At 30.5% G+C, this 23,448-nt stretch overlaps 2 protein-coding genes across 12 annotated transcripts; both read left to right on the top strand.

Moving 5' to 3' along the window:
* The first annotated feature begins 708 nt into the window (after positions 1–708).
* Positions 709–8,807, top strand: LOC117786236 (peptidoglycan-recognition protein LA). Of its 3 annotated transcripts, none has more exons than XM_034624369.1 (5): positions 709–1,034; positions 5,915–6,139; positions 6,190–6,425; positions 7,143–7,349; positions 8,553–8,807. In XM_034624369.1, exons 1-5 carry the CDS (start codon positions 785–787, stop codon positions 8,694–8,696), a joined length of 1,062 nt encoding a protein of 353 aa, XP_034480260.1. In that variant the 5' UTR covers positions 709–784; the 3' UTR covers positions 8,697–8,807. The 3 variants fall into 3 exon arrangements, with proteins under 3 accessions (XP_034480260.1, XP_034480259.1, XP_034480261.1); XM_034624368.1 differs by having other exon boundaries at positions 717–1,049; XM_034624370.1 differs by lacking the exon at positions 709–1,034 and adding an exon at positions 3,654–4,163.
* A 2,530-nt stretch (positions 8,808–11,337) lies between these two features.
* Positions 11,338–22,750, top strand: LOC117786234 (peptidoglycan-recognition protein LC-like). Of its 9 annotated transcripts, none has more exons than XM_034624362.1 (5): positions 11,338–11,655; positions 15,027–15,983; positions 18,731–18,898; positions 20,688–20,827; positions 20,891–21,333. In XM_034624362.1, the coding sequence occupies exons 2-5, from the start codon at positions 15,197–15,199 to the stop codon at positions 21,269–21,271; spliced, it is 1,476 nt and encodes a 491-aa protein (XP_034480253.1). In that variant the 5' UTR covers positions 11,338–11,655; positions 15,027–15,196; the 3' UTR covers positions 21,272–21,333. The 9 variants fall into 9 exon arrangements, with proteins under 9 accessions (XP_034480253.1, XP_034480251.1, XP_034480254.1 ...); XM_034624360.1 differs by having other exon boundaries at positions 18,731–18,955; XM_034624363.1 differs by lacking the exons at positions 20,688–20,827; positions 20,891–21,333 and adding exons at positions 19,283–19,410; positions 19,470–19,956.
* The last annotated feature ends 698 nt before the right edge of the window (positions 22,751–23,448 follow it).

Genomic DNA, 23,448 nt, shown 5'->3' with positions numbered 1-23,448 from the left:
ATTCTGAGACTTTTCATTTTTCTGTAAAATATCAAGCTATATTGGACAAAAATTTTGACTTGTAAAGATGCTAGGTCAAAGATTTGACCAACTTCAAATTGTCATAACTTTGGCAAAACTGAACCGATTTTCAAGCGGAATGCCATTTAGATCATGACTTGGCTTCTAAAACAAATCTGCATTCAAATTAAATTATTTTTGAAAAAAAAATTTCCTTCTGAATCTTGGCTTTGATTTCAATACAAACTTTGTAAATTGAATATTTATAGAATAACCCAATTCATGACAAATTTAAAATACCCTCAGTTAGTTCAGTAGCACGCTTTATAGGCAATTTACTGGCGTTACTAAATATTCGTGTGCTTAAAGTTAATTAAATTTATTTATAACTTTAATAAATGGGAAAATAATGAATTTTCCAGCCGGAATTACAATTGGAATGAGCAAATAAATAAGCAAGATAGAGTTGTAGATACATATACTATATATGAAAATATTTACTTACACGATAGAGTGACAAGTGTCAAAGTACTTGCAATTGTTTTAGCTGCTTGTCAAAAGCAAGAAAATAAATAAAATAACGCGATATATATATGTATATATATATTTGTTAAATACTAAGTCGGCAAGTCGCCGGGCTCTATATCTAAATCGCGTGCTTAAATGTTTTCCCAGTTATCTGAGAGCGCGTCAACAGTGAGCAGTTGTCTGTCGAGTCGTCAGTCGTTGTTCAGTTGTCTCGTGAAGCGCAACACACGCGGTTATAACTCTTAACCTGGCTGAAATGCATGATCAGCAGGATCAAAACTTGGGCGTCGCCTCACTGTTTCCGTCTCGTCAGGGATCTGCCAGGCGAAACCTCAGCAATCATTCGAACATGACAATGCCGCAGAATATATTCACAAACCCGGCAATACAGCCATCGAGCGTGATTAATCTGTCGAATTCGACGGACGTGGTCATTGGCCCCATGACGCAGTATCAGGGACCGGTTAGCATATACTACATGGATGCCAGCATGCAGACGGCGGCAGGTGAGTGGCCACAAGGTGAAAATACAATTAAAATTATCCACATTTCTTAAGAAACTTCCTTTTAATAACTAAAGAGATTAAGCTAAAATCCGGACAGTTTCTACAAATTTTACTTGAAATATTTGTACTAAAAAGTTCAAATAAAATATAAAATTATGTTTTAATAGATTTTGTTAACTTGATAATATAATTAAATTCATCAAAATCTTGTTTTAACATGTAAAAATCATGAGAGTTTCTTCAGAAACTTTCTTTTAATTACTAAAAAGGTAAAGCTAAAATCCTGTTGGTTTCTACAAATTTTAATTCAAATATTTGTACAAAGAAGTTAAAATAAAATATAAAATATTATGTTTTAATATTTTTTGCTAACATTTTAATATAATAAAATTCATTAAAATTTAATTTTAATGTTTTAAACCAATTTTAAAGCAGAAACTTCCTTTCTTCAGAAACTTCCATTTAATAACTAAAGTGATAAAGCTAAAATCCTGACGGTTTCTACAAATTCTAATTAAAATACATAATAAAATGTTTTAATATCTTTGGCTAACATTTTAATATAATAAAATTCATTAATATTTTGTTTTTATTTTTTAACCAATTATTAGGCATTATTTATTTTATGGTAATATAAATTTAAATAATTTAAATAATTTTCAAAATATATTATTAAACAAAACATTAACAGAATGCCAGGTTATTGGTTTGACAAGCAAAATATTTAAAATATTTGTTATTTCATTTTAAAAATAGTGAATTTTATAGGAGAACAATAAGCAACAATATTAATAAACTAAAACAAATATAAATAAATAAGAATATAATTTTTTGGCCAATTAAAATTTTTTATTTTGTCAGAACAATTTCTTGACATACTGTATACTAACATACTAAATTTAAATTATTAAAATTAAATTTAAAAAAATTATTGAAATTATTTTGAATAATAAAAAAATGTATGATTATAAAATCACAAATCAATACCAATATTTTCAAATAACAAATTGCATAAGAAAATATTTATGGGCCATTTAAAAAAGTGTGGGAGTAAACCGCAATACACAATCGTATATAGCCAATAAGACGGCTTGAAAGGCTTTGACCGATAGCTGCGGCTAATTGCAGATAAAGATAGAGATAGAGCAAAAAGATAGAGATAGCGATAAAAACATATCTTAAGCCATTTAGCGGCAATTAAGTTCACAACAAATAGCGCCAAGTAGTTTGCGATTGATTCGTGGAATTGCAGCTGTATAAATAAGCATAACTTATAGCCAGGTATTCCCTAAATAAATATAGTATATGTAGCTGCTTAAATTGCAAGACACAAGACAGAAGAATAACAAATGAAAAGGCAGAAGCGTTTTTCGAATGCGCAGCATTGTACATTGCGTATACGTCACGTTGTCTGGCGACGCGCGCCGCAATTAAAAGCGAACGAGCAAAAAAAAAAAACTAGTGGGCCGGTGCTTCAGTCGAGCATACTCGACTGTCGGAGACCCCGTACTTACTATGACAAAAACTTATAATGGAAAAAATTAAAAAATATTAAGATAACTTAAGTGCATGTTCTATCATATTGGTTACAATGTCTCATAAAACATAAAAGATTTTCATACTAAGACTTGATTTTCGCCCGATCGGTCCTATGTCAGCTATATGATATAGTGGTCCGATTTGAACCAACTTTGGACAGGATATATAACACCAAATCAAATGCTTATTGTATCAGTTTGCTTTAGATATCTCATTAAACAAAAAAGTTTTTCATACTAAATCTTGACTTTCGACCGATTGTTTCTATTGGCGCTATACGATATAGTGGTCCGATTCAAAAAAGAAACAAACTTGACCTGCCTGCAATATTGAGGAATCTACATACCAAATTTGGTGTCACTAACTTTTATATTGCTCTTATAATTTGGATATGAAATTTTTTTTTCGATTTGTGGGCGATAAAGGGGGCGTGGCCGAATTTTGAAACAAACTTGATCTGCTTGCAATATAAAGGAACCTACATACCAAGTTTGGTGTCTCTATCTCTTATAGTCTCTGAGATCTAGGCGCTCATACAGACGGACAGACAGACAGACGGACAGACAGACAGACAGACAGACAGACAGACAGACAGACGGACAGACAGACAGACAGACAGACAGACGGACAGACGGACATTGCTATATCGACTCGGGTGTTGATGCTGATCAAGAATATATATACTTTATAGGGTCTGCCACGCCTCCTTCTGCCTGTTACGCACATATTCGGTAAAACAAACCCAAGAGACCACTGTACTTCTTTTAAGTACGGGGTCTAAAAACAAAAACAGAGGCAAAGTGAAACAAAATGAGAGAAACAAAAGGAAAGCAAAGAGCAGAGCAGCAAAAATAAATGTAAATGATATGGCAAAGCCGAGGAAACAACAATTACAAAAGCCCGGCAAAGCATGACGCTTTTTTGTACGAACTGGAAACATGTCAACCAATGCGCTTTTAGGGCACAACAACAAAAGACAGAGGCAGGGCAAGTGCTGACTAACTGACTGACTGGACGTCGCTGTCGCCGTCGTCGTCGCCGTCGAAGTCGTTGGCAAACTTGCTTTCCATTGCGCAGCGTTTCTCAGTCGTTGAAGTGACGGGTTCAGGTGCGGCAGTTGTTGCTTTGCTAAAAGCTTAAAGAGTCTAGACTTTAGCGTCTCGTTCGGATATAGTCGGATGTAGCTTGTTTACACCTATTTGTTGTACTTGCAACACTACAATTTGCCACACAACAATTTCGTGCAATTATTCGACACGCAAATTGCAAATGACTCAACCAAATTATCAATAAAAATTAGTTTAATTTTTATTTATGTATGCGTAATCTAATAAATTACTACAAATAACAAGAAAAAAAGTAAAAGTGTTAGTGTGTGTGTGTATGTGTCGATAAGCATTTGTGTGCTTGCTGCTGTTATACGGGCAAACAACAGTTATACAAACCACAGAAAAAAAACCTTAATCAGTCTATCGGTCAGTCGTTCTGTCGTTCGGTCAATCATGAAGCTGCTACTCAAAGTGCACGGCGAGCGAACAGCGCGAAATCGTCGAACACCTGAACGCACCTACAGAGCAGCATCCGCAACAAGTATTATAATTAATTTTAATATTCAAGATATTTTCATAATTTAAGTTTAACTTAATTTAACTTTTTTTAGTTGAATCTAAATAAATAAATACAAATAAAAAAAAAAAGAACGAGTCACATATTGCTCTGATTTGTATACTTCTTTTAGTTAAAACTATATAAATATATACAAATAAAAAAAAGGACAAATCTCATTTTGCCCTGATTTATAAAGTTTAAAAATTTACTTAAAAAACTAACTCCCTAACAAAAATTATGACACATAATATCGTACTAGAAACACTTAATTAAAGGGAAAAAATTGATTATAAAATAATACTACATAAATTAATTAAATGAATCAGATTCCCCATACTGAACAAAATACTACAAAATTGCATTTGATGAATCAGTTTTACCATACAAATACTATAAAACCCAAGGCCCATATTTTTTTCAATGACAAGCTAAGGGGTTTGATAACTATTTGTTTAATAGTTTGACGTAAAATTCATTGAAATTTATATCGTTTAAAAATTTTTTTTGTATTTAAATAAAACGGAAATTTGAAAAATGGTCATAAGAAGTATGAAAAACTAAGAAAAGTATAAAGAGAAACTAAATTGAACTAATCAGATTTTCTAAAGGAAATTACACAAATAATAATACTATAATAATAATAATAATACAAAATTAAATTTATTGAAATTAATATCGTAATAAAATTTTTTTGTATTTAAATAAAACGGAAATTTGAAAAACGGTCATAAGAATTATAAAAAATTAAGAAAACAATAAAGAGAAACTAAATTTAACTAATCAGATTTTCTAAAGGAAACTACACAAATAATAATACTATAATAATTATAATACAAAATTAAATTCACAATTAATAATACTAAAAAAATAATAATAAAAAATTAGATTCATTGAAATTTATATCTTATTAAAATAGTTGTTTGATATAATAAAACGGAGATTTGAAAATAGTTCATTAGAATTATTATGATAATATATCAAAAAATTAAGAAAACAATAAAAAGAAACTAAATTTAATTAATCTGATTTACTAAAAAAAATTACACAAATAATACTATAATAATCAAACAAAATTAAGAAAACATTTTAGCTTAAGAAAGGAAAAATGGGAAAAATATATTAAATTAAATTAAATTAAATTAGGAAAAACAAATTAAGAACACAGTAATAAGAAGCTTGGGATTAGGTCATAGAAAAAAGGAAAATAATTATGGACACTTAAAAAAAATGTTGCAAGGGCAAGAATTAGAAATAAAAAATTAATAAAAAAAATGTATAAATAAAAAATTTTAATATGATTCTTTTTTTTTTTTTGATTTGAGCTATTATATTTTTTCAACACCTGTTGAATTTTTTTAAATTAGTTTTAAAAGTTCTCTAATAATTCCATACTAGTCTGAAAGATACAATAAACAAAACTATGTATTTTTTTGTCTTTTTTTTCTTCTAAAAATGATTTGCTACTTAAATTCCCTTGATTTAACTTCAATTTTTTTAAACAGTTGCCTAATTTTTTTAGTTTTAATTGTTAACTCCTTTTGTCTATGTTGTTTTAATTTTTATAAAATTATTGAGAAAAATAATCTTGCAAAATTCAAGTATAAAATTCTTGATTTAGGCATGTTTTATGTTATACTATTCAGGCTAATACTATTACCTATTGATACCGTTTGGTATTGATTTCATTTCGAAGTAACTGTGTTAACAATTAATTAATTAATTTTCTTAAACAGGAATCAACAGCAGTAACAATCCGAGTAACAGTAAGAGTAACAGCAGCAAAAAGCAGAAATCGATGCGTTTGACACGAAATACGATTTTACTGATGCTGCTGCTGCTTTTGGTGCTGATAACGGCGATTGTGATTGTGTTTGTGGAGCTGAATCGCACACATGTCGGCGAACTGGCATTGGCCAATAAATCCATCTACTTTGGCAACACCTACGAGGATGGCACGTGTAAGTGGGCAGCTAAATCGACCGTCATAGCCTATTCACAAATTGTGCAGTTCCAAATTTAGGAAATGGTCATCTCGTTATCGAGCGTGTACAATGGGGCACCTCCGAAACACCCATAAAGCTAAAAAGACCGTTACATCGGCCAGTTCCCTATGTGCTCATCACACACATTGGAGTGCAGTCTGTGCCATGCTACAATCTCTACAAATGCTCCATCAAAATGAGAACGATACAGGATGCGGCAATTGCCGAGAAGAATCTACCCGATATACAGTCCAATTTTTATGTGAGTCACTTATTTACTAACCAATTAACAGAGCTGGGAATTTTTAAATTTAATTTAATTCAAATATTTTACATTACTCGAATTTTCCAGCAAGAAAAAATTTACTACAATATTTTTGTCAATAGTGAATTACTTTGAAATTTGCTACGATTTTTTCTCAACTACTATTACTAGAAATGAAAAATCTCAATTAAATATTTGCTGGATTGTAAAATCCCAATTAAATCTATAAGTAAAAGAAAAACCCTATATAACATCGTGTTTGTAAGAAAATTAATAAAAAAAATTAAATATAGTATTTCTGGAACCGTAGTAAAAAAAAAATTTCAACTAGAAATACAATTAATACAACAAGTAATTGAAATAAAATAGAAGTTTGTCTTAAAATAATTTAATATTGACTAAAATACTGAACAATTTCTTTAATAACTAATTTTTGTTGAAAAAAATATAAATATAAAAATAATAAATATTTTTATAATAATCAAAAAATTTAAATTTAAATTAATTTAAATTAAAAAAAAATATAAATATAAAAAAAATAAATATTTTTATAATAATTAAAAAATTTAAAAATGTTGTCAGTACTCCCAGCTCTACTACATAGATAATTCTCGGCACGTTTTTAAATATTTCGCTTTTCGATTTGCGAATTTCATTTTACGAATTTTGTCGATTTCCGCTTACGCAAATTGTGTTTGATTTTTGTGTTGCCAGGTTTCCGATGAGGGCAACATTTATGTGGGACGTGGCTGGGACTGGGCCAACACGTATGCCAATCAAACACTGGCCATTACTTTTATGGGCGACTATGACCGATATATTCCATCAAGCAAACAGCTTGAGGGTGTTCAATACCTTCTTGCCCATGCGGTGGCCAATCACAAATTGGATTTCAACTACAAGCTGGTCGCCCAAAATCAGGTAAGCACTCAACAGCTTAACAAAATATATATCCTATACCTTATCTTAAAAATATACTCCCACTCTTTCCCTAAACTTAACTTTATCGATAAATTACTGCTAAATGTTTCGTGATTCGTTTTACAATTCATTTGGTATTTTTTTCCATAGCTTCTTTTTTTTTGGTAAGGCTGAATAGACTTAAGAAATTTGTCTCAAAACAGCTCAATCATATGGTAGTTTTATCTGGTAAATAAGTTCTTACACATAGTTCGAATAACTTATTAGAATTTTTCAAAATTATTGTAATTTACTGCATAGTTTTTAATATAATCTTTTAAAAATGTATATAATGGGAATATACATATTTATTTCAGTTTCCTGTAATAATGTAGATATATATTTAACCCACAGATTTTTTTAACTTAGATATAAAATAGTTTTTTAGAAAGATAAAGATTTTTTAAATATCTAATTAAAGCTTTTTTAAGTGAATGTAATTCTAAAGACAGATTCTTTAGATGGTTTTGCGAAATAAATTGTAATTATGATAGTAATATTAGAAAAGTGTCTAGCAACATTTATAAACATTAGTTTTTAAGAAATAAATTAATTTCTTGAAAATATTTTTACAATAATTTTTATTTTTCTGACATTAAAATTAATTTTTAGATCTTTATTTTATTTTATAATGACAAGCGTCGAGAGCAAAAAGTTCTGAAAATAGAGAAAAAATATTGATTGACACCTTAAATAAATTTTTCTTTTCAACAAATTTTACATAAAGCTAAAATATATTTAAAACGAATATTTTTTTATCACTGAACATTTTTAATTGGAAATTTTTGAAAGAGTTATCTAGTTAAAACCGAAAAAATATTTGAGAAGTATTTTTTTTAAATTTATTTATTAAATTAGCACTTAAATTTAAAAATGTATTACATTAATGCATTATTATATAATTTATTACATTTAATTCTTAAATTTATGACTTGAATAGGTTTTTCAATTAATCAATTTATCTCATAAGAGCGAAATTATCCCACGAAGCTGTTTTGAATGGTAAAAAAAATACATAAAATATAATTAATACAAATGGAATTTCCCGGCTTGATTTTTACAACCGCAGAATAAATTTCCTTAAGCTAAATGAATACATATATATATCTTGAATTACCTGAAAGTTCTGCATAGTCACTGATATCAAAATGTTTCTGCTTACAGACGAAAACATCGAGAAGCCCTGGCATCAATGTGTATCGTGAGATAAGTAAATGGCGCCATTTTTATCCCTGCGATAAAAAACTGGGACCCAGATGTGGCATGGAACTGGGCATGACGGATGCCGCCTGGAATAGTAACCAGTAACTGTACAATGGAGATAACTGATTGCAATCAGAAACAGACTTTAAGCCAAGCTTTAGTATTAAGACGACAACTGTGCAACAAATATGAAAAAATGTAAACCAAATAAACAAATAAATACAAAAAAAAAAAAATGCAAATATTGAGTTTTATTTGTGTTTACTTCGTCGACTTGGAACCGGTTCGAGGGCGTGTGTGTGCCACAGGTGTGTTATTTATAGAGTACTCTCTCGACTACTCTCCAAAGCTCAATCACAGCGTTCAGAGGGAGAGAGAGAGAGAGAGATAGAGAGATAATGAGCGACTTGTGTTGTTTTTGAATCTCTTACTCTCTCAAAAATTGTTGTTGATTTTGCGCAGCGCTCAAAAGCTGGAAATACCCAAGCGAAAACCTATCAGCATATTATATAGCGACGAGTTGTAAGTCAACATATAGACACACACATATATAGTAAATCATTATCACAATACATATTGATGCTGTTGAAGTTGTTTTTTATTGCCATTTTGCACTCGCTGCGAGTTAATTAAAAACTGTATATCATTTGGAAACATTAAATTTTCACTGATAACTAAAACACAGCGAAAAATCGTACTAAAAAAAAAATATGCGAAAATTGCAAGTTTTTCAACTTATTTACTGCAAACTAACTTAGGTGAATTATTAGCTGATTTTCTGTAGACCTACGTTAACAATTGTTCAAACACTCGCTGAGTTATCAGCTCAGACCTAATTGATAATCGCTACAAAGTCATTACAAATAAATAACAAACATTTTCCAACAGATTTTACTATGCCAACTATTTATGATAAGGTCACTTGCTAGCTCTTAACTCAGTTGTTGGTACAATCATATCTATTTGACGATCGCCGCAGACAAACAAACAAAAACGATTCTTAGAATTTCAGAGTAGAAGTATTCATTATGTATATTTTTTATTTGGTCCACACTCTCTCAGTGTACGTGATTTTTTGTTATTGTTGTGCACACACAAGTTTGCTAAAAATATAAGCAAAAGGTAACAGAGAAAGAAAGATACATTAAAAAATTGAGTAAAAAACGGGTTGAAAAATTAATGACGCACTGAATTGAGATCTATGATAAACATTTTTTAGACTGCATGTGTTGTTAATTCATTTGTTTATCATTCCATTGGGTTTTTCTTCATTTAGAACCAGTTTTGGAATGTCTCACTAAATGAAATGCAACTAGGCATAACCTGTTGTGGGTTTAATTAATGCTAATTAAAGACGGCTAGACTAAAAGTTGAACTTAAAAAATATATATATTCATATATAGTATAGGCATAATTAGAACAAGGTTTTTACACTAGAAATTTGAGATATTAGCAAATTACAAACAAATTACATATAGGAAAAGCCCAAAAAAACAATTGAGTGATAAAGCAAAAAATAGAAATTATTTTTGGAATTTTTTTATAGACAGAAAACTGGAAAATAGTTTTATTGATACTAGAAATTTTAGATATTAAAAAATTGCAGTCAATTACATTGAGGAAAAGCCCAAAAAATAGTTGAGTGATAAGGCAAAAAACAGAAATTATTTTTGAAATTTTTTAATAGACAGAAAAACTGGAAAATAGTTATATTGATACTAGAAGTTTTAGATATTAAAATATTGCAGACATATTACATATAGGAAAAGCCCAAAAAAAAGTGAGTGAGTGAGTGAGTGAGAAAGAAAAAAAAATGTTTTTTGGAATTTTTTATAGACAGAAAAACTGGCAAATAGGTTTTCTAACACTAGAAATTTTAGATATTACAAAACACACACATATTGGAAAAGCCCAAAAATAGTTAAGTGATAACGCAAAAAAAATTTGTTTTCTTTAACTTTTAACTTTTTTATAGACAGAAAAACTGGCAAATAAGTATTTATAGACTAGAAATTACAGATATTACAAAAATACACACATATAACAAATTGGAAAAGCCCAAAAAATAGTTAAGTGAGAACGCAAAAAACAGAAATGGTTTTTAGAAATTTTTTTAATAGACAGAAAAACTGGCAAATAAATATTTTTAGACTAGAAATTATAGATATTACAAAATTACACACAAATTACAAAAGCCCAAAAAAATAATTAAGTGATAACGAAGGAAAAAATTGTTTTTTTATTTAATTTTTTGATACACAGAAAAACTGGCAAATAAGAATTTTTAGACTAGAATTTATAGATATTACAAAATAACACACATATCACATATTGGAGAAGCCCAAAAAATAGTTAAGTGATAACGCAAAAAACAGAAATTGTTTTTTGGAATTTTCTAATAGACAGAAAAACGGGCAAATAAGTAGTTTTAGACTAGAAATTATAGATATTACAAAATTACACACATTTAACAAATTGGAAAAGCCCAAAAAATAGTTAAGTGATAACGCGGAAAAAAATGATTTTTTGGAATTTTTGTAATAGACAGAAAAACTGACAAATCGAACATGATTTTCATTGTCTATTTGATATTTGTTTTACGCTCTCTCACGCTGTCTTGCTTACGCTCTCTCACTGAACAGCTCGCTCTGTCTGTTGCTAGCTGCTTTGCTTACACTCTCATTATCTCTGTCGAGGGAGAGAGAGAGAGAGAACAGCAGTCGCCATTATCGGCGCTTCAACTTGCATCGCGTTTTGATCGCCGCTCAGTTGATCGGGGCCTCTCGAACGCGTCGCTGCTCAGCGAATTCCATTTGGCACGCGCTTGTCTGCTACACAAAAAAAAATATACATAAAAATACTAACAAAAATACTGCATATCTGCGTTAAACGTATAGTATTCAAATACTACGCTTTGTGTATTAAGCAACAGTTTTTTAAAAGAAATATTCAAGTGTTATTTGTTGTTAAAATTGATGAGACACACACAAAAAACGCGCACTGAATAGTTTTGTTCGCTCTTTAATTGTTGTTTGCTCCGTCGCACAAATGTCTCAAATTTACGGTAATGAAGCAAACACAATGAAATTAGTAATAACCAAGTAAAAAAAAACAGAAAAAAAAAAGAGAAACAATAAATTAAGTGACAATATATTTTACGGAAGCAATTAAACTTGTTTTTTAGAAAGTGTTAAAAAATGTGAAGCGCCTATCGATAATTAAATTTGTGAATTGTGAATAGTAAATACATCACAATATAAAACGAATCAAATAGTGTCTAAAAACGAAGTGTATGAACTACATTAATATCTACTAGTATGTGTTATAAAAACTAGAGTGGCAAGATAGCAACTAATTATAATAAGAATTCAGGTTAAGGATTCCGGATTATTATAATCTCAACATATCGAGCATGTATAAAATATACAAATGTATAGTATGTGTAATAAAAACTAATGTTTAATTATAATAAAAATTCAGGTTACGGATTCGAGGCAAAATATCGAGAATAAAATAGATAAATAAACAAATTTATGGTATGTGCAATTTAAATTAAAGAAAGCAATTAATTATAATTAAAATACTGGTTATGAATTCTGAACTTAAATATATATTAAATTAAAATAACTTAAAAAAAATAAAGAAAAGTGCAGTAAAATACTTAGAAACGAAAACTAAAAATTGTTGGATAAATAATATTACTAAAATAAACAAAAGAAAGTGACATTAAATAAGTTGAAAACTGTACAAACTATGAAATTTAAAAGTTGTTGAACAAACATTTTAAATTTAGTAACATTTAAAGATAAAAATAAAACAATATATAATTTAAATATAAAGCATAGCATATTGTAAGAAATAAATATGTATTCAAGATTAAGATCTTAAGTTAAATAAGTTAAAATATAAAGAAATGCCAGCTGTTGCGAAGACTGAAGTTAAAAAGTGGAAAAATATGTTGAGTAATTAAGAATAAAGTGAAATATCATAAATCAAGCGTGACTTGAGTACAACAAAATAATTTAAGAAAAAAAACGCAACTTGAGGAAATAGATAAAAATAAATACAATAAATAAATATAATAAATAAATATAAAAAAAAAAATAAGTAATAAATTAAAATAGTCATATTGCCCAAAAGAGAAAAATAAAAGGAGACAAAGAGATAGGTAATTTGCTCAGTGAATGATAATTGTTGGCACACATGAAACACAACTTGGTAATGATATTGCCAGACACTCCACAACAAAGCTCAGTCAGTGAACAGGCCAACACACAGCTATATAAACACACACACAGACAGACACAAACAGTTAGTGAAGAACTTGATTTGACAAAATAAAAATTCAAATATTTGATTTTTAATTTTTTTAAATAGTTAAATACTATAAACATATTTTTTCTGGATTTAACTTATTTTAAAAACTGTAGAAAGGCAGAATAAATTAGCATATATAATAAAAACTATAAAAATATTAAAATTCAAATATTCGATTTTTAATTTTTTAAAATAGTTAAGTTTTAAAAACATATTTTTTCTTGATTTAACTTATTTTAAAAACTGAAGAAAGGCAGAATAAATTTGGAAATATAATAAAAATTATAAAAATATTAAATTCAAATATTCGATTTTTAATTTTTTAAAATAGTTAAATTCTAAAAACATATTTTTTCTTAATTTAACTTATTTTAAAAACTGTAGAAAGGCAGAATAAATTAGGAAACATAGTAAAAACTTTAAAAATATTTTTTTTATTTTGTGAAAATACTTTCTTGACTTACTGTGCATACTTGGAGCAATGGCTGCCTCGCTTTAAATGCCGGTGTCTGTGTATTGGTGCGCTCAGAGTCGTAATGCGATGTCGCCGCCTCATTTCGTGTTGTTGTCATTGTTATTGTTATTATTATTATTAATATTATTGTTGTTGCTGTTGCTGTCGCACTGTTATCTCCAAGTGCGCTGTGTGACAACTTTACGGGAGCGGCAACCTTATCGATAGCTTAGCTGAGACATCGCCCATCATTATCGCTTCATTCTGAGAAAAACTCTTCGATTCCGCAATGAAAGAATTTGATTGTTGTAACCTCTTTAACCTGAGTTCACTCTGAATATTATTTATTACATATTCTCATTATTACCATAGCTATAACTTTAATACTTTTAATCGAACTGAACTTTGCTTTTTTCCATTATTTACAATTTACTTGTATTTCTACAGCATTTTAAGTGAGCAGCTGGATTCGTAGAATTATGCAATTAATTCTAGATCGCATTAGACTTAGGCTTAATAAATATTTTCCTATTCATATTCTTACTAGACTGTCTAGTTAATAAACTCTTTCGATCATTGTTTCGGTTAATCAAGCGAATGTTAGAGAGACATTTTCCTTAATCTGATTTATGACTTGTTTACACTAGCTAATAGCCAGAATTTTGATTATTAGACGAGAATTAACAATTCTTAAAAGGAATTTGTTAATCATTTATAGATTTTTTCTTTTAAATCATTTTACAAATACATATATTTCAATTTAGAAAATTGTTGCTCTTTATGTGTCATTTTTTGTTAATGTGTTACGATTTTAGGATTCTGGGAATTTTTAAAGAAATTTATTACATTTTTTTCACTTTTACATTTACAAATTTGCCTTTATTGGGCATCGTTTAAAATTTTTATAATTAAAGTCGCTGAACGGACGGCTGTGATATTGCCATATCAAAAAATTCTTAAGAAATGATTTAAAATTCAACCGCACCTTTAAAAAACAGCTTTAAAAAGTCTGATATTAACACATAAATAAATATAACAGATTTTAAAAACTTTAAAACAAAACGTTTTATCAAAGAAAATAATTTAAAGTGGCAGCGCCATCTAGCGTGCAAAGAAAGCTACTTTTGTGTGTAGGGTATATAATATTCGAGCATTATCTTTCTGCTTCTATCTTTTTTTTTGGGTATCTTCGAGTGCAATTGAATCGTAAAATGCGGAAGTTTTATTGAACATTATCAAAAATTTCATTATACTTGTAAAAGTTTAACTTCCATGACATTTGCTTATCAATCAATGAAATAAATAAACAAACTTGAAATATTTACTTACTGGGCAATTAAAAGTTGACTCAATAAGCAAATGATAAAGCCATAAAGCTATTATCAAGCTGAATAAATAAATGACTTTAAAGCATTAAAGAATTCGGCAAATAGTTATAGAATATAATATTTAAGAAGATTAAATTAGGGTGCAGTTTTGCTTAAAAAATTCCAAGTTAAGCTAGTAATCTTTTAACCTTATTTTTGCTTATTTAAGGCATTAAGAGATAGATTAAGCAACTCGGCAAATAAATAAAAAATATTACATTTAAGACGATAAAATTACCAAACAGTTTTTCTCAGAAAATGCAAGGTTAAAAAAATATATAATCTATTTACTTACAGATGCTAATGCATGATATGATGTTTGCCTAGAGCGCCAGCCGTTCCGGGAAAACAAGAATAAAGATAAAAATTAAAAAGATTATACAATCAAAATGTGCAAAATCTGAATTGATTTGCAGCGATTAAGAGAAAAGTTCGTGAAGCAAGTTTGATAAACAACAAGTCGAAGAATGCATGTCAATAGTGAGACAGAGTTCAATGCAAACAATATACATATTATAAATCGAACAAGTGGTAAAAATTGCAGCACATCATCAACAGATTCGGGAGTGGGATTGGTTGACAATACGGCCACATATATAACAAAAAACAGTAGCAGAAAAGGTAGCGAGGAAACAAAACAAACTTATGATGATGGAGAAAAGCAGCAAAAAGCGGAAACGGAAACGGATACACAACGCATCAGCATTGAGGTTGAGGCTAAAGTGAACCTCAATAAAAAGGTTAGAAAAACATCACCCGCACTTTCAATACGCAGCACTACGATCTCCATAGTGTCCATCGATGAGGATGCCATCGATTCCAGTTGCATTGACAGCGATTCCGAGGCCGAGCCCGACGAGGGTTGCACGGTGCACAAACTGGGCCAACAGCTCAAATACCCGCCACCACAAAGTGACGAATTGACGCAGCTGAATAAAGGTCTGACTGTCATCAGTCGCCAGGTGTTGCCCAGCAATGGTCAGGGTCCGCCAGTTCCGGATGCTCCCGATATTGTGGCCCAACAGCTGCTCAATGGCAGCATGAATCTGGCCACGCCCACAGCGCCGGCAACGCCTCAGCAAATTGGCAGCATTGCGTTGACCAACACTACAGATGTGACCTTTGGCGATAAGCATTATTATGAGGGTCCTGTGACGATACAACAGATTCTCATCGATAGTCGGGAAAAGTGGAAAGCGGCCGAAGGTCAGGATAATCCCGCCTTTGATCCACAGGCCACGCCCAATGCTACAGGTGAGACAACAACAATCATTTCAAGTTCTTATACATATACTATAGATTTTATTTGATTACTTTTTCTCTGTCTGTCTGCTGTTCTTTCTCTCTTTACCCTTAACATGCTGCTCGTATTTATTTATCTGCTTTTGTTTACGGTTGGCAAACGACCGCAAGGCAGACAGACAGACAACTTATACAGAAAAGCTGGAAAATTACGTGTTAAATGCTAATTAAATACCGGAAAGCATTCAGCATTCCGAAGCTAAAATACCCTCTCCGATTATTCCCAAAGCATTTATATATATTTTGATATGCCATTCAATTTAGTTCGTCAAACTTTAATTGGAATTCGCTAAAAAGAAAAACACAAAACATAAGTCTGCTTTATTTTATAATTATTAGTTCAATTTAAATAAGCTTTGATTAAAATAAGTTCACGCCAAAGCTTTAATACACTTTCAGATTAATTCTTTATAGCTTTTATACATTTTTTGACATTCGATTTTATTTATATTGTCACAGTTAAACTTTATATGCTAAAAAAAATAAACCTTTATCATTCAAAATCTGTTTTTGCGACTGCTTGTTTTCTATGTCAACTTTATTTTTTAGTCTTTCATTTTCAATAAGAATTTATTAAAATAGAATAAAGCTAATATACACTTTCAGATTATTTCTATAGCATATATATATATTTCTTTATATTCGAATTTATTTAGATTGTAAAACTTAAACTTGAATTTCATAAAAAAATAAAAAAACTACTTTTTTGAATTATTTTTTCTTTGTTAGCTTTATTGTATAGTCATGCTATTTCACTAAAAAAAATTTTAAATTATAAAAGACATTAAAATAAATTAAATTTGTAAAGTTTACTCGTAATGTCTGCTAAGAAAAAATCGCATATATTTATAGGAAACTCATTTTTTCTCTGATTATTCCTACATTTACCACATATATATTAAGATCCGCCACACTTTTGCTTATAAGCTGCTTACACCCTAGGCCACATTTTTATAAACAAACTCCACTTGCAGAAGTCAAGGCCATTGCAACTATAACTTATAATATTTATTACGTATACGCAAAGTCAGCAACAAAGAAAGGAAGCAACTGCTAAAAATGCGGTACAATATAAGAAAGTGAGATAAATGTAAGACATTTTTAGTTTTTTTTTTTAAACAAACATGCATTTCAATAAAGCTGTGTCAAAGCTCTTGCAGTTTTAACTTTATGCCATTCAATGCGTATACGCAATGTGAACAACGGAGACATTTTTAAAAATACTGCAAATTTTAGACTAAAGTAAGATGAATTTTATTGTATTTAATATTGTGTACAAATAAATCTAGCACTTATAAATCTTAGCGTGTTCATTGCGTATACGCAACGTTGGCTGCAAAAATAATTCAAAAATGGTTCAAATATAGCAAAAGTTAAAAGTAAAGAATATTGTTACTATCAGCAACTAGTTTTCTACACACATCTACATTGCTAAACACATGCAAGGCCTTTGCAGCAATAAATCTTGCTCTATTTATTGCGCATACGCAGCGTGGGCTGCAAAGAAAGAAAAGAAATGCGCACATATGGCCGCACCGTAAATCAATCAAAATAATACCCACAAACTAACAAAAATAATGCCAGCTGGCAGCAAACTCTCATTGTTTACTCTAATGATTCTCACAATTGCCATAATTAAAAAAAATCGAAATGGCAAACAAAGCAGGAAATTGAATTGAAAATTAAATTGAAATACTAAATTAGCAGACGTGGGTCAAAGTGTCGTCTTAGAAGCTACTCAGATTAGACATTACAGGTGATTCCCCTTAACTGGGCTATAGAGATATTTAAAACAGCAGGGGGAATTTTTGTTTGCTGTTTCTATTATAATTCCTGTCTTCAAACCAGTGCAAAACATAACACGCACACGCTGATTTTCTATATACCACCTGTATATTGACTTATACCCGTATTATGTATGTTTATATAGAGCAGGCAAAATGAAAAAATAAAAAAAAGAACCTGAATTCCATGGGATTTCTGTTTTGCTGCGATTTCAGCAAATCGCTGATACTCAGTGGCCTCAGAGATGTCGAGCTACGCGTTTCAATATTGTCTAAAGTGCGGCGATTTTATCAAGAAAAGTACACTCAAGTGCGATGGCATTTGTGGGCGTGTCTGTCACGCCCACTGCTCCGCTTTGACCGTTAAGCAGCTTGAGTTCGTTCAGATAATGCCAAATATCAGCTGGCGTTGTGATAACTGCCTTGAACAGCGTCAAAATGAGCAACAATTGAGTCTGAAACTGGAAAAATGGCTGAAGCAGTATGAGAAGCGTTTGGAAGTTCTAGAACAGGGCTTTAATAGAAGTGAGTTTAGGGAATTACACATTATTTATTCATAAAATGAACACGTGAAAATTTTGTATAAATTAATTTATCAAATAGGAAAAGAATCACAAAGCTGTAGTTGTTTGATTTTTTGTCTGACGTCAATTAACAAAATTAACTGAGAGAGTTAAGTGAGCTGTGTGAGCAAAAAGCTACTCAACTCTGAACTAGCTTAAAAAGAAATTACTACGACTAAAATATTACAATCTTCCAGCAGCATATTTTCTAAATTTTCAACTTCTTCAATAAATATTTCAATAATTTACCCATTAATTTCTTACATTCCTTATTTTTTTCTGTACATAAAAAAATATCGTAAAAAATCTCAATTTTACGTTTTTACTCACCATTCACATTATTTTATTTTAGGTACCAAATCAAATGAGTCCTGTGAGGCGCCCGCTTTGTGTCCATTTCTGCCTCACAACATCAGTCGCAAGGCCATTATAATAACGGCTATATTTGTGGCATTAACCATCGTTCTGGGCATTATATTGGCAACAACGACAAACTTATTTGGCAAGACGTTAAATAAAAGTAAGCTTGGTGATGGCGATGATTCCAGACAAAATATTCCAATCAATTCAACAATAGGTACAGTTTTGTCCCCTTTTTATGTGTTCGAAAACGCTCAAAGAAATTTTATTGGTGTTAGCAATTGGTCACACTTGACGCCTAAACATTTAACTGTTGCTCCATTTATATTTAACTCAAGCAAACATCACCTCATCATTAACCACATTTTATTACAAAACAAAAAGTAATAATAATCGGAATAAATCGTAATCGGAATATACATTTTTATGCGTTTAAAACAGTGTTGAAAAGTGCTACGAACTTAGAGAGTGACCTTAGTTAAATTGACTGGAATATAAAAGTGTTTAAATTGATAATTAATAACAAGAAAAATTCGTGGCACAGTGTCACTGCAGGTGATCAGTGTGCAAAATTGGGGAGGACGACAGCCAAAGGGGAATCTCACAAAACTAGACCTTCCCGTACATCGTGTGATCATCTCGCATACCGCCGCCGAAGGCTGTGAATCGGAGGTAAGTTATATACTACATTTAAATACAATCAGTTTCATTGATATTCTCTTAATTTCAAGGATGTGTGTGCCGCTCGTGTCCGTGTGATTCAGGGGTTTCACATGGATGGCTGGAATTGGGATCACATTGGCTACAATTTTCTCATTGGTGGCGATGGACTCGTCTACGAGGGTCGCGGCTGGGATGACCAGGGTGCACATACAAGAGGCTATAATGTCGATAGCATTGGCATCTCCTTCATTGGCACTTTTATTCAAATATGGCCAACGGAGTACCAACTTCGTGCCTGTCAGCTCCTGCTGGAGGAAGGTGTGCGTCTCAAGAAGCTCGTTCCCAACTACAAGCTCTACGGACATCGTCAGCTGAGTGCCACCGAAAGTCCCGGAGAATTACTCTACGGCATCATACAGAAATGGCCACATTGGACAAATAAAACTTTTTAGTTTTTGTATATAAATAATTAATATAAATTATTAGTCTTAAGTTGTAAATTGTCATTATAAGTATGTAGTTTAAGCAATTGAATAAAGCTGGCAGCTAAAGAAATTACAAATCTTGATGAACAAATCGGTATATAATCTCTTTACTTATAAATATATTTACTTTAAAAATTATAAAAAAAAAAACTTTGGTGAGTTTCACTATGAGATTTTCTATGCTAAATAGAATAAGTTTTTGATATATAGTTTAAATTGGCATCTATAAGAAATTCTTAAATATATTCCCGATCTCGGAATTTTAATGATTTTCTAATAGGGATATTTGTATTAAAAAGTTTAAATCGGCTTTATGATCATTAAAATAGCCCAAAACTTGTCTTCTTAAAGATTTGATTATAGATTTAGATAATTACATTTTTAAAAAAAAAAAACTTTTAAAATTATAAATTATCTTTCATAAATTCAACTACATAAACTTTTTACACAGTTTTTAATTTTTTTTTTTTTTTTTATTACTTTTTTTTAAGATCCATTTCAATATATTTTTAATAGATTTACTTGGGGAAGTTAAATGCTTTTACTATCGTGTTGTTAACCATACTAAAAATCACCCCATTTACTTTCGCGTTGTTCATAACTGTGCCGTCAAAAAAAAGTGTTGTGAAGTGTTTGCAGTTCAAACGCCAGTGTTGAGTTGATTGGAATTTAAATATTTATATGAATAAATATACTCACAGACTGCACGTATGAATGTATGTACAATATGCACGCTTAAGTATATATACATATATATGAGTTGTCTAACTGACCCACTAACCATGGCCTTTTTGTGTGCAGCTAACGATGATGACGAACTAGTGTTGGTCAGCGTTGCAGACTGGGGCGGCAGAGTTGCAAATGAGCAACTGGATGCACTTAAGCTGCCTGTGGATCGTGTAATTATAGCACACACTGTCTCCGAGGGCTGTCTATCACTGGTAAGTGTGACCGTATTCCCGCATTTGTAGTATGTTTTCTTTATAAATTTCTATTTACGTCAGGATGGTTGTTCCTATCGAGCACGATTTATACAAGCCTATCACATGGACACCCTAAATTGGGGTCAAGTGGGCTACAACTTTATGATCGGTGGCGATGGACGTGTCTACGAGGGACGTGGTTGGGATTATATAGGTGCCCATACCCTTGGCTCTAATAGTATTAGCATTGGCATTGCCTTCATTGGCAACTTCAATCAAATGGAAGCCACCAAAGAACAGTTGAACGCTTGTCTTCTACTCTTGGAAGAAGGAGTACGTCTCAAAAAACTGAAATCGGACTACCAAATCTTTGGTCATCGACAGCTGTTGGAAACCGAAAGTCCCGGCGATAAACTCTACAATATTATTAAAACCTGGCCACACTTTGCTAGTCGTTTTTGAAGTGTTCAAGTAACCAAATGTATTTTCAAACTGAATAAATGTTGAATTTATTTCAAATTAAATTCCAATAAATTGAATATTATTTTAAAAATTAAAAATGTATACAAAAAAATATTAATTGCTTAGTTTATGTAATTATTTATTAATTTGAACTAAAATAGTCCAAACAAAAAGTATTTAGTCATGAAAATTAAATTTTTAAAAGTATTTACGAGCTGAAATTAACAATTAAATAAATTTGTTTATCATAAAAAAATTTTAATTTGTAAGATAACAAATACAAGAATAATAAAAAAGAAAAATCAAAAAAATCGAATTAATTTAACATTTCATGCAATGATTGGGGAAAGATCAGCACTTCTATAAATATATAATTTTACAACTTCTGATATATTTTTATTTAAGGCTTACAAGTGCTTTAAATAAATTTTTTTAGCTATGACAACCACTAAATTAAAAAAGATTTAAAAAAAATATATATTCGCGCTGAAATTGACAATTTAAACTATTATAAATAAAATTTATATTTAGAAAAAAAAATCTGAAAAAAAACTGATAAAAAAAGTCTTTAAAAAGGATTGTGTGGGGGAATATATTCAATCCAACATTTGTTGCGATAATTAGAAAAAAAAAACCAAGAAAAACTTAATGATACAAATGAATATATGTATTATAATAACAACTCCTTCATTTCATCCATCACTTTAATTCTGCATTAACTTGTGATTTTACTTTATCAACAATTTTATTAATAATATTTTCTATATTTATTTTCCATTTGTTTTTTAGATAAGGACAACATTGGCGGTGGCTTGGTGCTGAGATTTGTGCCCCGTCCCGTGTGGTTGGCTCAACCACCGCAGAAACAACTTCCCGATCTCTCTTTACCCGTACCAATTGTCATATTGTTACCCACAAATTCGGAAAATTGTAGCACACAGGCGCAGTGCGTTTTCCGGGTGCGTTTCTTGCAGACCTTCAACATTGAGTCGGAGCATCACGATGATATTAAATTCAATTTTCTAATTGGTGGCGATGGCAATGTCTACGTGGGTCGTGGCTGGGATATTGTGGGTGCCCACATGCATGGCTATAATACGAGAAGTGTGAGTTTTGCCTACATCGGCACCTTTCAAAAACAAAAGCCCTCGTCGAAGCAATTAAATGTCACTCGACTTCTGCTCGAGGATGGCGTTAATCTGGGCAAAATTGCACCCGATTACAAGTTGATTGGAGCCAGCAGCTTGGAGCCCACTATCACCGAATATAATGCCGAGCAGCTGTACGAGAGCTTTGCCAATTGGACCCATTGGACGAAAGTCAATTAAGGCAGCCTAACAAATTGTAGTCATGACTAGTATCTCTCTATATAGTATAATATGATATGTGGCATATTTCATTAAGCTAGCATTTAAGCTTTGTTTTGTAACAATTGTGATATAATTAAAAAAAATAATAAAAACAGTTTATGACAATGTATATTAATGTTATATTTACTTAGATTTCTAATGGGTCCAATCGGTTTTCGAATTTCTCAAAACGCCGTCTTATCTCTCGATGAGTTTTCTTAGCTTTGTTGTGTGAATCAGTGAGTCAGTCAGGATAAAGAGTTTTATATACAAAGATAAGAATATAACATGCTTGTATGTGTGCTTGAAAGTGTACACTGATAAAAAAAAATGGACTCAAATCAAGATTTAGGTCTCAGAGCTAAGATTTTTAGTCTAAAAAATGCGTCGAGAACATAAAATTCTTAAATTAAGAGAACACATCTTGATTTTAAGAACATTTGAAATAAGACCAAATTTTTATTTTAAGAATAATTGTTCTTAAAATTACAATTAAAAAATAAAATTAAAAAAAATTATTGTATAATTTTTTATTTTTTTTTATTTTTAAACTTTGATTTACTTAAATTTTATTTTGGATTAGAAATTTTTTAAATGTTATTTTTATTTGTTACGAGTGGGATTCGAACCGCCGCCTACTGTTTCACTACTAAAGCGGTTTTTTTAACCAGAGCGCCACGGGCCACCATTTGTTTGATACGAAATAGTACCTTTTTATACTTTCCTAACCATTTTAAGATTTTTATTCTTATATTAAGATTTTAAGATTTTTTAGATAAATATTCTTAGTATTAGGAATTTGGTCTTAAAATAATTTTATTTTAAGAA

The sequence above is a fragment of the Drosophila innubila genome (assembly GCF_004354385.1).
Source record: "Drosophila innubila isolate TH190305 chromosome 3L unlocalized genomic scaffold, UK_Dinn_1.0 0_D_3L, whole genome shotgun sequence".
NCBI classification, from domain to species: domain Eukaryota; kingdom Metazoa; phylum Arthropoda; class Insecta; order Diptera; family Drosophilidae; genus Drosophila; species Drosophila innubila.
The sequence above is the reverse complement of the archived record's forward strand: the minus strand, read 5'-3'. Positions and strand labels throughout refer to the sequence as shown.